Here is a 13,319-nt window from a genome sequence, read left to right on the forward strand (position 1 = left end):
CGTGTTGGTATGCCTGCTGTAGATTTCTTTGCCTTCTGCTATGGTTGTTGCTGATTTCTTAGATATACTCGCTGCCCTAAAAGGATATGCAAATTGTTTGAATAGTAAAGGACATGCTAAACAATTTCAGAGCCTCGAGTCTCTAGTTTAACAAACAAAAAAGGAAACTAAGCTAACCAAAACACTTCCCTTTCCCAGCTGGTGAATATATATATTTTTTTGGCTTTGCTCTTTGTTACTGTTCATCATTGCAGCTTTTTGTTGCGCATTAAGTTGTTGCTAAAGGAACGGAGGACAATCACATAGCTAGCAGCTGAGGACATGCTTTAGCATTTCACACTAGCCTGGTATAAATCACAGATCCCCATGTTATTAGGCATTCAATTCCTTTTTCCCATGTCCACAACATGGAACTGTTGCTCTGCTGTAGGTTTATTGAATTCGTTGATAATGCCAAGGGCAGTTTGGGTACCCTTGGGCGGAAAGTTTTTTCTTTTCGGGACAATAAATCTCCTGTTTCCAGAGCTTACTCCAAACAATTTCTATCGCATTTAAATATTTTACAATGCCTATGTCCTGTTGCGGTGGAAGCGTGTTTCTTCTAAGTTTTAATGTTCTCTGCAGTACAAATCCAGATTATTTGATTTACTCACCCAAAACCACAATTCGGGAAAAAATAAGCTCCCAGTGTTCCAAAAATTTTCGCTTAACAGCGCGTAAAATCCAATACAAGTGTTCCTGAGCTTTAAGATTTCTCATGCTAAACAATTTTCAAGAAGGAGTTAGAGTCTGAAGGAAATACTCTGATAAAAAGAACATATTACATTCCCTTTTGTGCTTGGAATCGGCATTGAAGGCAAAATGCAGTCAATCTGGAAAATGACAACAATACGAGCTGGGCCAGCCCAACGTACTTTAGCTTTTGGCTGGCGGCATTTTGGTTATTTTCGTTTCCCTCAGTTGCTGCCCAGTCTGCGGACAAAGTTACCTGTAATACAATTTTGTGAAGAGCAAATCCGATAAGAAATTTCTTTAGGCTGGAGATTGCCTTATTCAAGTTCTATTAACATATAAAAAGCTGTATGCGACGGATCTGAGCAATTAATGGACACAAGGAAGTATATGTGGATTGAAATATTGTTAACAGAACATAACCCCAATCCTGAACTGCTCACAAGCAGATTTGCAAGGGCCATCTTCCTTCATTCTACCCGCAAAAAGGGCAAAAAGAATTACTTCCCCTTTTCATATTCTGGTATCTTTGGCTTTTTGAACCGACGAAGATTATGATGACGTGCCGTCGCCAAACCGCACACTTTATATTTGCACACATTCAGCTCAATTTTTATTCACATCCAATAGATTTAAGTATCTGCGGCTTGGGTCGCTCCATCCATTCGTGAACAGCAGCACATTTATGTACAGTTCAAAGATCAAAATGAATATTTTATTTGATTTGATTCCAGGCTGGCTGACTGCTGGGCTTGTCTACAAGGAAAGCATTTTTGAGCGCACAATCTCTGGCATAATAAACTCCAGGGATAGGGCCAAATTTCTGCCGCCTTGGAAATGCGCGGATTCCCCACTTGTCGAACAGAATATGTAGATGTGCTTGGGTATGCCTGCGACAATGTCTTAAATGCTCTAAATAGCAGTAGAAATTCTTTCTCGAAAATACCTCAAAAGAAAAAGTTCAATATAATAATCTGATTAGTTAGTGCAGGGCTTATATTTCTTTTCGAAGGAAGAGTCCCGTGGATTCTATCTTAAGTGCACAAAACCGCACTTATCCCTGAAGCTGATTGATCAGGCGGCGCTGCCTGGCAAGCAGCTGCTCCATCCTGCGCCTCCTCTTTTCCTGGCGCTGCCTCCGTTCCTGGCGACGCCGGCGCTCACGAGCCAGGCGACGGCGGCGAGCACGTCTGCGCCTCTTGGCCTCCGCCGAGGAAGAGGACGAGGAGGAGGCAGTGGTCGTGGTGGTGCTGGAGGAGTCAGTGGTGGTGGTGGTGGTGTCGGATGAAGCCGTGGTAGTTGTAGTTGTGGTCGCGTCTGTAGTTGTGGTTGTAGTTGTGGTACTACTGCCCTCCTGAGCCAGGAGCAGGCACAGGAGCACGCCGAGGACTAGAGCGAATAGGAACCGCATTGAAATGTGTACAATTTACAAAATCAAGCGTTCTTTTATACGCAATTTGGGGCAGACATGATTGTAGTACTACGTAATCAATAAATACCTTATTGGTGCTTGACAACTATAGCTGTTTGCACAGTTTTTCTATTATGACCATATTTTCATCATGACCCCGAATGCCCTTGGGCTTTTAAGCTTAACAGGGCTGGGTAAAATTGTCATAATTGGTAGTTTAAATAATTCCAATACTGCATGCATTATTTGGTAAAACTGTAATAAAAAATTCATTTCTACTCTATTTCATTAATTAATTTCATCATTCTGTCGTTCGGCTGATCTAAATGGGTCTCCGATAAACTTACAAACTAATCAACTGATCCCAACTGCTTTGAAATGCATTGGGCACCTCTATAACTCGGGGTTCTCGAATCCCTAAAGGTCAGAAATAAAAGATGGGTAGAAGATAGAGTTTCCACTCCTATAATAAATATTTTCTAAATAGATAGCCGAATCGATCTAACCATCAGTTCATCAGTCTGTATGTCTGAATCGTCACGAATACATTTTTATACCCGTTACTTGTAGATTAAAAGGGTATACCAGATTCGTAGAAACATACTTTTCAGGCCAAAGAAAGTAAAGCGTTTCCGACCATATAAAGTATATATATTCTTGATCAGGATCAATAGCCGAGTCGATCTGGCTATGTCCGTCTGTTTTTCCGTCAGTATGAACATCAAGATCTCAGGAATTATAAAGGCTAGAAAGATTCAGCATGTATACTCCAGAGATATAGACGCAGCGCAATTTTGTTAACCCACGTTGCCACGCCCATTCTAATGTAGATAAGTGTTGAAATTCTTTTATTTTTTGTTTTGTTCTACCCAGCTGAGTTACGGGTATCTTACAGTCGAGGAAATAAACTGTAGAATTCTCTTTGGAGTTGTATATTAAGTGTTTGAAAAGTAATTTTCAAAAATAGTTTTTTTTTTAATTTGCCCTTTAAAAAGATGGATTTAGCCATTTTGCCGTTTACCATAATAGTCTTAAACTTTGGGAAAAAAAAGGGAGAACGAGTCGAGTTCCGTCAATTACAAGTTGAGTTACTCAGCTAGTAGTGCGTTAGAGCTAGCGTGGTAGAACTTAAAAAAATTCTGCGTGGCATTCATGTTTTTGGAATCTGCATGCTGAAGACTTACTATTTATTTATATTTTATTTATAGTTTCTGAGATCGAGGCCTTTATACGGACAGACGGATGGACAATGACTCGGCTAGTAATAAAGTGATATACATATATACATAATCGGAAACGCTTCATTTTGCCTGTTATGTACTGTTATTCGTTGTTCGTTGCTGTCACTTATTCAATACTTTTGTCAATTTTGATCCCGAGATCGCGGCTTACAAGCGGACCCACGGACAGACGGATCAAATCATTATTTTCAAGGAAATATCCTCTTCTATTAACAACTTTGTACTCCGCTACTTGGCCTCTCAGATAAAATCTTTTTAAAAATTTCAAGAAAACATTTTGTACGTTTTAATTTACATTGATTTAAGCGATTTTGAACAGCTTATTAACAAACGAATAAATGTAGAATTTTTTTATCCGCGCAACTGTTTGATCTGCCTGCGCTTATTCTCCAGTTGCTGGCGCAACCTTTGAGTCCTGCGCTGCCTATTGCGCTCCTTGCGCTGGCGCTGACGGGCCAGACGGCGGCGACGGGCACGCCTGCGCCTCCTGGCCTCCGCAGAGGAAGAGGACGAGGAGGAGGCAGTGGTCGTGGTGGTGGTGGTAGCGTCAGTGGTGGTGGTGGTGGTGTCGGATGAAGCCGTGGTAGTTGTGGTTGTGGTCGCGTCTGTAGTTGTAGATGTGGTTGTGGTACTGCTGCCCTCCTGGATAAGCAGGAGGCATCCTAGGACGGAAAGAACAAATACGATCGAGAAACGCATGCTGAGTGTATCTAAGGTGCGAACAGTGAGCGCTTTTATAGCTACCTATGTATCTGTGCAGTACATGAGTTTGTTGTTATTTGGTTCCTACACTTGACATTCATATATGTTTGCTCAGCTTTTTCATTTATATTCTTTTATTTTTTTCGCAGTCAAATATTTTTCTATGATTTTCTTAAAAGAATTGGTATTGTGCTAGAGAAATATCCCCAAATTAAAATTCTGAAGAAAGATTACCGTTAAAAATTGTTTTTTTTTATAATTTCCATGACGTATGTACATATGTACTTTGAAAAAAAAACAAAATCAATCATATATTGTACATAAGTTTATTTGGTTTAAAAAATAATTCAATTATTACTTCTGAAACAAATGCCGCTTTACTTAAAAAAAATGTGTTTATTGAATTAAATATATTTCTCCCTGCGAAATCGGCATATGTACTGACAAATTTTGTGGTAAATTGCTCACATTGATTGAATTGACAAAAAAGTGGCATTTATGGTAGTTCAAAATTACAGATATGGAGCTGACACTTATTGTATCTAAGAAAACCACCACTGTAAATATTTAAAAAAAACTTGTAACGTAGCTTAAAATAAACATAATAACAAGAGAGAACGCTATAGTCGAGTTCCCCTACTATCTGATACCCGTTACTCAGCTAGTGGAAGGGAGGAGAGTCTTAAACACAGTTTTTGGCGGTTTGTAGGCGTTACAGTGGGCGTGGCAAAAAGTTTTTTGGTAAATCGATAGAAAATTACAACACTAATACAAGAATGAAAAAATATCAAAACATTTTTCAAAAGTGTGGGCGTGGCAGTTTTGGGCGGTTTGTAGGCGTTAGAGTGGGTGTGGCAACATAAATCGACAAACTTGCGCTGCGTCTATGTCTCTGGAGTCTGCATACTGAATCTCAACTAGCTTTTTCAATTCCAGAGATCGAGGCGTTCATACGGACAGATGGACGGACAGACGGACATGGCCGATTAAGAATATACATAAGTACTTTGGTGACGCTACCAGCACTACAGCCCGGCAAACCTCGCTACAACTTGCGATTTCTTGTTCCTAAGAAGCTAGTCTTCGAGAGCATGTCATCCGAAATCAGGAGATGCTTTTATTGAGGCGTCATTATAACAGTTGGCAGCGACTAAGTTTCTTCTAAAAAAAATAGCCGACACGGAGACCACACTTTTGAAAAAGTTTTTGATATATTTTCATATTTTGTAAATTTTTGTTTCAATTTGCCAAAAACCTTTTTGCCAAATGAATGTGTTATATTATCAGTGTCGGGTGCGGACTGCAGGTTGACTGCAGGTTGGTCGGTTAATTCGTTTCCTTTTATTTCCAAAAAACCACATTATTTTATTTTTAGGAGCATGCTGTGTTACTAGTGATCTAGTTCTGTTAAGCTAATAGCTGGTGTTATTTGAGTTTTGGATTGAGTCTACTGCTGATAGAGTGTCGGAACAGATAATGAATTTGCCTTTCCCGTTCTTAATAAGTTCGATTGCTTCTTGGATGGCGACTGTTTCTGAATATGGGCGCAGTATGCCGCATTTCAAAATGCTTGTTTCCGTTGGGATGACAATTGTTATTGTACAGTTAATTTTTGAACCATCAGTGAAAATAACCACATATTTTCGGTTTCAGATTATTTTTTGTGAGATCTGTCAGTTTTTGATATGATGCTGGAGATGTTTCTTGATTTTTATGGGTTCGGAGTGATGTGCCTATTAAATCTGGGATGAACCAGGATGGATGGTCTGTATTAATTAAGCTTTTTTTGTCTGTTGATAGTCTGGTCTATTATTGGCAGTTGTTTCTTTTTATATATTTTAAGCTTGACAATCCTGTAAATTGGTGTGTTTTTTGAAAAAATAAGGTTTTGAGGTAGTTTGGGTGTTTTAAGGCCTTGTTATACCCGTTACTCGTAGAGTAAAAGGGTATACTAGATTCGTTGAAAAGTATGTAACAGGCAGAAGGAAGCGTTTCCGACCATATGAAGTATATATATTCTTGATCAGGATCAATAGTCGAGTCGAACTGGCCATGTCCGTCTGTCCGTCCGTCTGTCTGTCCGTCTGTCCGTCCGTATGAACACTGAGATCTCAGGAACTACAAAAGCTAGAAAGACATAGACGCAGCGCAAGTTTGTCGATTCATGTTGCCACGCCCACTCTAACGCCCACAAACCGCCCAAAACTGCCACGCCCACATTTTTGAAAAATGTTTTAATATTTTTTCATTTTTGTATTGGTCTTGTAAATTTCTATCGATTTGCCAAAAAACGTTTTGCCACGCCCACTCTAACGACCACAAACCGCCCGAAGCTGCCACGCCCACACTTTTGAAAAATGTTTAGATATTTTTTCATTTTTGTATTAGTCTGTAAATTTCTATCTATTTGCCAAAAAAGTTTTTGCCACGCCCACTCTAACGCCCACAAACCTGCACTTCCACTATCTGAGTAACGGGTATCAGATAGTCGGGGAACTCGACTATAGCGTTCTCTCTTGTTTCATTTTAACGGAGGGAATATTTGCTTCATAGAGTGAGTTATTTATTAAAGCGGGGTTGAACGGTGTTTTTAATTTGTTCAAAATGCTTTTGGGAGTTTAGAAACAGACCATACTCTACATTGGCTATGACCGTTGCCTACATCGCCACCTAGCGCAGACTCAATCTGCCTATCATGGTAAGGCAGTACCGAAAATATTGATGGAGTGGTATGAAACTACGTAGAGATGAACGTGGTTAAATCTGTCGTTGGAAACTGTGATCTTCTCTGGAGTTATATTGAAGGCAGGTCCTGCACTACTCAGTGGTGGTATTCCTCATTTCTGGCACGTAGCCTGGTAAATACATCCGCGACTACATTATCAGATCCTTTTGACATGCATGATTTTGGTCGTAAGATACAAAATATATACAAGATGACAAAGTTACCTTGGTTGCACTGTGCTGGGTAGTTCAAGTCCGTCGGTCGATTCCATGCAGCAGTCTCAGGCTGGTTGCGGCGTTCGGTGTGCAACTTTTTTAACGGTTTATGTGCGAATCTAGAGAAAGATTAACAAAATTTGAAATAATATCAAAACATTTTTCAAAAGTGTGGTCGTGCGGTATAGGGCGGTTTGAGTATGCGTGGAAACAGGTTTTTGGCTAATCGATTTAAATTTACAATTTTACAAATTTTTTCTAAAAAGATACTACAACGGCTCAATATTTTGCCTATACTTCTAGAAATATTTATTTTCGCAATTGTTTTCTTTATTTTCCTAGATTTTGTTTAATAGGTTTTCTTTCATTCAGTTCCCTTAATATACATATAAATAAAACTTAAGGGAGTGGTTCACGGTTTTAATTAGCTTTTTGACTATAATTTATATTAAATAATTGACTTTACTTTTCTTTTCGTTGTATTCATATAATTTACAAATTTTGGGTAAAGTTTATTAATATGAAAATATTAAATTACAAGAAAATAATAAATAAATAATATAAACGTTGAAATGTATTTAACAGGCAAAAAGAAGCGTTTCCGACCATATAGTGTTTTTTTTTAAGGATTAATATCGGCGTCGATCCGGTCATGTCCATTTGAACGTCGCGATCTCAGAACCTAGAAAATTAAGATTCAGCATCCAGACTCTAGAGACATAGACGCAGCGCAAGTTTGTTGGCCCATGTTGCCACGCCCAACACAGCTACTCCCACACTTTTGAAAAATGATTTTATATTTTTATACCCGTTACTCGTAGAGTAAAAGGGTATACTAGATTCGTTGAAAAGTATGTAACAGGCAGAAGGAAGCGTTTCCGACCATATAAAGTATATATATTCTTGATCAGGATCAATAGCCGAGTCGATTTGGCCATGTCCGTCTGTCCGTCCGTCTGCCCGTCTGTCCGTCTGTCCGTCTGTCCGTCTGTCTGTCCGTATGAACGTCGAGATCTCAGGAACTACAAAAGCTAGAAAGTTGAGATTAAGCATACAGACTCCAGGGACATAGACGCAGCGCAGTGCTGCCACGCCCACTCTAACGCCCACAAACCGCCCAAAACCGCCACGCCCACACTTTTGAAAATGTTTTGATATTTTTTCATTTTTGTATTGGTGTTGTAAATTTCTATCAATTTGTCAAAAAACTTTTTGCCACGACCACTTTAACGCCCAAAAACCGCCCAAAGCTGCCACGCCCACACTTTTGAAAAATGTTTTGATATTTTTTCATTTTTGTATAAGTCTTGTAAATTTCTATCGATTTGCCAAAGAACTTTTTGCCACGCCCACTCTAACGCCCACAAACCGCCCAAAGCTGCCACGCCCACACTTTGAAAATGTTTAGATATTTTTCATTTTTGTATTAGTCGTCTAAATTTCTATCGATTTGCCAAAAAACTTTTTGCCACGCCCACTCTAACGCCCACAAACCTGCACTTCTACTAGCTGAGTAACGGGTATCAGATAGTCGGGGAACTCGACTATAGCGTTCTCTCTTGTTAATTTTGTATACTATAACGCCCACAAACCGCCACAACTGAAATCTTTTTATTGTAAAGTTGTGTAAAGTATGTAACAAGCAGAAGGGAGCGTTTCCGACCATGTAGAGTATATATTCTTAATGACGATCAATAGCCGAGTCGATCTGGCCATGTCTGTCTGTCCGTCCGTCTTTCTGTCCGTATGACATCGAGATCTCCGGAACTATAAAAGCTAGAAAGAGATTAAGCATGCAGACTCCAGAAACATACACGCAGCGCAAGTTTTTTGACCCATGTTGCCACGCCGATTCGAACGCCCACAAACCGCCCAAAACTGCCACGCCCACACTTTTAAAAAATGTTCTGATATTTCTTAATTTTTGTATTAGTCTGGTAAATGTCTATCTATAAGCAAAAAAACTTTTTGCCACGCCCACCCTAACACCCAGATATTCGGGGAACTCGACTATAGCGTTCTCTCTTGTTTAATTATTAGTCGTGTTAACCTTTAACGATTTGCCAAACAACTTTTTGCCACACCCACTATAACACCCAGAAACCGTCCAAAACTAACACGCCAACACTTTAAAATATTTTTTTTTTCATTTTGGTAATTAATTTTATCATCCTTTCGTTTGACGGATTTACATGAGTCTCCAATAAGGTCAGAAATGAAAGAAGGGCAGAAGAGTTTCCGCCCCCATAGAGTACATATATTCTGGATAAATAGCCGAATCATTATACCCGTTACTCGTAGAGTAAAAGGGTATACTAGATTCGTTGAAAAGTATGTAACAGGCAGAAGGAAGCGTTTTCGACCATATAAAGTATATATATTCTTGATCAGGATCAATAGCCGAGTCGATCTGGCCATGTCCGTCTGTCCGTCCGTCTGTCCGTCCGTCTGTCCGTCTGTCCGTCTGTCCGTCCGTATGAACGTCGAGATCTCAGGAACTACAAAAAAAAGAAAGTTGAGATTAAGCATACAGACTCCAGAGACATAGAAGCAGCGCAAGTTTGTCGATTCATGTTGCCACGCCCACTCTAACGCCCACAAACCGCCCAAAACTGCCACGCCCACACTTTTGAAAAATGTTTTGAAATTTTTTCATTTTTGTATTAGTCTTGTAAATTTCTATCGATTTGCAAAAAAACTTTTTGCCACGCCCACTCTAACGCCCACAAACCGCCCAAAGCTGCCACGCCCACACTTTTGAAAAATGTTTTGATATTTTTTCATTTTTGTATTAGTCTTGTAAATTTCTATCGATTTGCCAAAAAACTTTTTGCCACGCCCACCGCCACCACTCCTTCTCCCTTCCACTAGCTGAGTAACGGGTATCAGATAGTCGGGGAACTCGACTATAGCGTTCTCTCTTGTTAATTTTGTATACTATAACGCCCACAAACCGCCACAACTGAAATCTTTTTATTGTAAAGTTGTGTAAAGTATGTAACAAGCAGAAGGGAGCGTTTCCGACCATGTAGAGTATATATTCTTAATGACGATCAATAGCCGAGTCGATCTGGCCATGTCTGTCTGTCCGTCCGTCTTTCTGTCCGTATGACATCGAGATCTCCGGAACTATAAAAGCTAGAAAGAGATTAAGCATGCAGACTCCAGAAACATACACGCAGCGCAAGTTTTTTGACCCATGTTGCCACGCCGATTCGAACGCCCACAAACCGCCCAAAACTGCCACGCCCACACTTTTAAAAAATGTTCTGATATTTCTTAATTTTTGTATTAGTCTGGTAAATGTCTATCTATAAGCAAAAAAAACTTTTTGCCACGCCCACCCTAACACCCAGATATTCGGGGAACTCGACTATAGCGTTCTCTCTTGTTTAATTATTAGTCGTGTTAACCTTTAACGATTTGCCAAACAACTTTTTGCCACACCCACTATAACACCCAGAAACCGTCCAAAACTAACACGCCAACACTTTAAAATATTTTTTTTTTCATTTTGGTAATTAATTTTATCATCCTTTCGTTTGACGGATTTACATGAGTCTCCAATAAGGTCAGAAATGAAATAAGGGCAGAAGAGTTTCCGCCCCCATAGAGTACATATATTCTGGATAAATAGCCGAATCATTTTAACTATGGCCATTCGTCCGTCAGTCTTCATTTCTGTATCTCGGGAACTATTTAATAAGATTATAGGACTAAGCATGCACATTGTGGTGATGCATGTACAATTGAAGTTTGGCCTCTATGACTTCAAAGGCTACAAACCACTGAACTGTCGCAGATACATTTTGTTTTAATATTCCACAAAATTAACATTCTAAGGGCATTGCGCAACGAAATAATAGTGCTGGTTTATCAATTAAAATACACTTGAATAAATCAAAATTTGTAATCTACATACTTTTCAACGAGCCCAGTATACGATTAAATAGACGAGGTATGGCTGGATATTAAATAAAACTTTCGCCTGGCTGCTGTACGTAGTCTATACTTTTTAGTCAATTTGATCCCGAGAACGCGGCTTACAAGCGGACCCACAGACAGACGGAAAAAATCATTATTTTCAAGGAAATATTATCATCTATTAACAACTTTGTACCCCGCAACTTGGCCTCTAAGATAAAATATTTTAAAAATTTAAAGAAAACATTTTAATTTATTAAATTAATTTACATCGATTTTAGCGATTTTGAACAGCTTATTAACAAACGAACGAGCTTTCAAATAATTTTAACATTTTTTTATCCGCGCAACTGCCGGCGCCTATTCTTCAGTTGCTGGCGCAACCTTTGAGTTCTGCGCTCCCTCCTGCGTTCCCTGCGCTGGCGCTGACGGGCCAGACGGCGGCGACGGGCACGCCTGCGCCTCCTGGCCTCCGCAGAGGAAGAGGACGAGGAGGAGGCAGTGGTCGTGGTGGTGGTGGTGGTGGTAGCGTCAGTGGTGGTGGTGGTGGTGTCGGATGAAGCCGTGGTAGTTGTGGTTGTGGTCGCGTCTGTAGTTGTAGATGTGGTTGTGGTACTGCTGCCCTCCTGGATAAGCAGGAGACATCCTAGGACGGAAAGAACAAATACAATCGAGAAGCGCATATCGAATGTCTCTGACGCATGGAAGCAACTACGCATGTTTTTATATAAAATTTTGATAATGGTAGTTAACCAGATGCGTGTAAACTAACAGGCCTGCTGGTTTGTTAGCTTGAGCTATGGTAAATGTTGGTAATGTTTAATCAGATTGAAAAAATATGCCATATTGTTTAAACCTTACTATTGAGACTTAATACACATAATAGATGTAATAAACATATAAGTTGCTCAACCAAGTTTCCGGGTACAGTTCATCCCAAATCAGAAATAAAAAATTGCTTAGAATACGATTCACATTCGTTCTTGGTGTTGCTCTTGCTCTTGGCTCTTCTCGGCTGCCTTCTGCTCGCCCAGCAGGGTATTGGTACTGGTACTAGCACTAGCAATAGTACTTCGGACACCTCCACTATCGCGTCTTCTAACACAGCGCCAAAGACGCCGCCGCCTACAGCAGCGCAGAAGACGTCAGCAAATATAGCGCAGGGGATAGGTGAATGTCCGAGCCGAGGGTACTTGCAGCAGGTTTTTGCTAGTCCAAGCCAAAGAATGGCATTTTAAGTAATTTGCAGCTGGGTTGCTGTGGGATATTCCGCTGCTTAAACGTAAAGAACATCGTAAAAAATAAACTGCTTGAATTTACAGCCACAGTTTAGTTTCCCATACAGTTGGGATTATTGAAATGGTGTTTGTTTTTAAAGTCTGCTGGAGCATTCTGTCGCGCAAAACTAATTTAAGGCATGAACATATGTTTTCTACTTTTCGAATGGATGATTGTGCTGTGTCTTAGTGTTAAGCCCACCTAACACTTTGTTTAACTCTAAAGCACTAACTATCTTAGAGTCTATAATACGGTTTACGAAAGATGTTAAATGTATAAAGATGTCCACCAACATTTTGCATCAGAAGATTTCCATACGTATTCCTTTCAAACTTGTCGATTGAGCACTAGTGCTAGTGATACAATCGTATCACAGAAATCTCGAAAAGCACCTTCAGCTGGCAAAGAAAGCAGCAGCTCATATGTATGTATGTATGCAGTTTATGATGAAGCCCAAATACAGTAAATATCGAGCCTCCGAATAAATATAAGGAAGATATAGAGAATACGAAAGAGATATAGGAAAGATATAAAGAAATGTGACCGTGGACAAAATAAAATAAATACAAATTATTTCTGACTTATGTACCGGAAAAAAACTTATTTTATATTCCGTTTATATTATTTATTTATTATTTTCTTGTAATTTAATCTTTTCATATTAATAAACTTTACCCAAAATTTGTATATTATATGAATACAACGAAAAGAAAAGTAGGCTGAGAAAAAATAAGAAAAACGTCTAACAAAAATAAAAAGTGAAAAAAATATATAAAAAATTTCAGTTAAAACTATACACTAAGAAAATGTATAAAAACTAAACAAACTCAGTATAGATTTTTTAATAACATTTTGAATTTATATCTTTACTTTTAGATATTTTTGAATCATTTAAGGCCTGAATATCGCACCGAAAGGTAAAACACGAGGAACACTTTATTAAATAATGGATGATACATCTAAAGTCAATTATTATACCCGTTACTCGTAGAGTAAAAGGGTATACTAGATTCGTTAAAAAGTATGTAACAGGCAGAAGGAAGCGTTTCCGACCATATAAAGTATATATATTCTTGATCAGGATCAGTAGC

The 13,319-nt window shown here is 39.2% G+C and overlaps 4 protein-coding genes across 10 annotated transcripts in view; 1 reads left to right on the forward strand and 3 right to left on the reverse strand.

Annotated features, from left to right (window-relative positions):
* Positions 1-1,786: 1,786 nt before the first annotated feature.
* On the reverse strand, positions 1,787-2,143 carry LOC120449301 (protein new-glue 1). The gene has a single exon (XM_039631693.1). The coding sequence runs from the start codon at positions 2,141-2,143 to the stop codon at positions 1,787-1,789; it is 357 nt and encodes a 118-aa protein (XP_039487627.1).
* Positions 2,144-3,735: 1,592 nt separating this feature from the next.
* On the reverse strand, positions 3,736-4,083 carry LOC120449648 (protein new-glue 1-like). Its single transcript, XM_039632240.1, has one exon. It carries the CDS (start codon positions 4,081-4,083, stop codon positions 3,736-3,738), a length of 348 nt encoding a protein of 115 aa, XP_039488174.1.
* A 7,205-nt stretch (positions 4,084-11,288) lies between these two features.
* On the reverse strand, positions 11,289-11,636 carry LOC120447825 (protein new-glue 1-like). The gene has a single exon (XM_039629408.1). It carries the CDS (start codon positions 11,631-11,633, stop codon positions 11,289-11,291), a length of 345 nt encoding a protein of 114 aa, XP_039485342.1. The 5' UTR covers positions 11,634-11,636.
* Positions 11,637-13,029: 1,393 nt separating this feature from the next.
* The window catches only part of LOC120449582 (histone-lysine N-methyltransferase SETD1B), a 32,636-nt gene continuing 32,346 nt past the window's right edge, over positions 13,030-13,319 (forward strand). For all 7 annotated transcript variants that reach the window (XM_039632139.1, XM_039632140.1, XM_039632141.1 and 4 more), the window contains exon 1: positions 13,030-13,145. The gene's annotated coding sequence lies outside the window, so the exon portion shown is untranslated. The remainder of the gene's footprint in view (positions 13,146-13,319) is intronic.

This window comes from Drosophila santomea, chromosome 3L (assembly GCF_016746245.2).
Source record: "Drosophila santomea strain STO CAGO 1482 chromosome 3L, Prin_Dsan_1.1, whole genome shotgun sequence".
In the NCBI taxonomy this organism is placed as follows: domain Eukaryota; kingdom Metazoa; phylum Arthropoda; class Insecta; order Diptera; family Drosophilidae; genus Drosophila; species Drosophila santomea.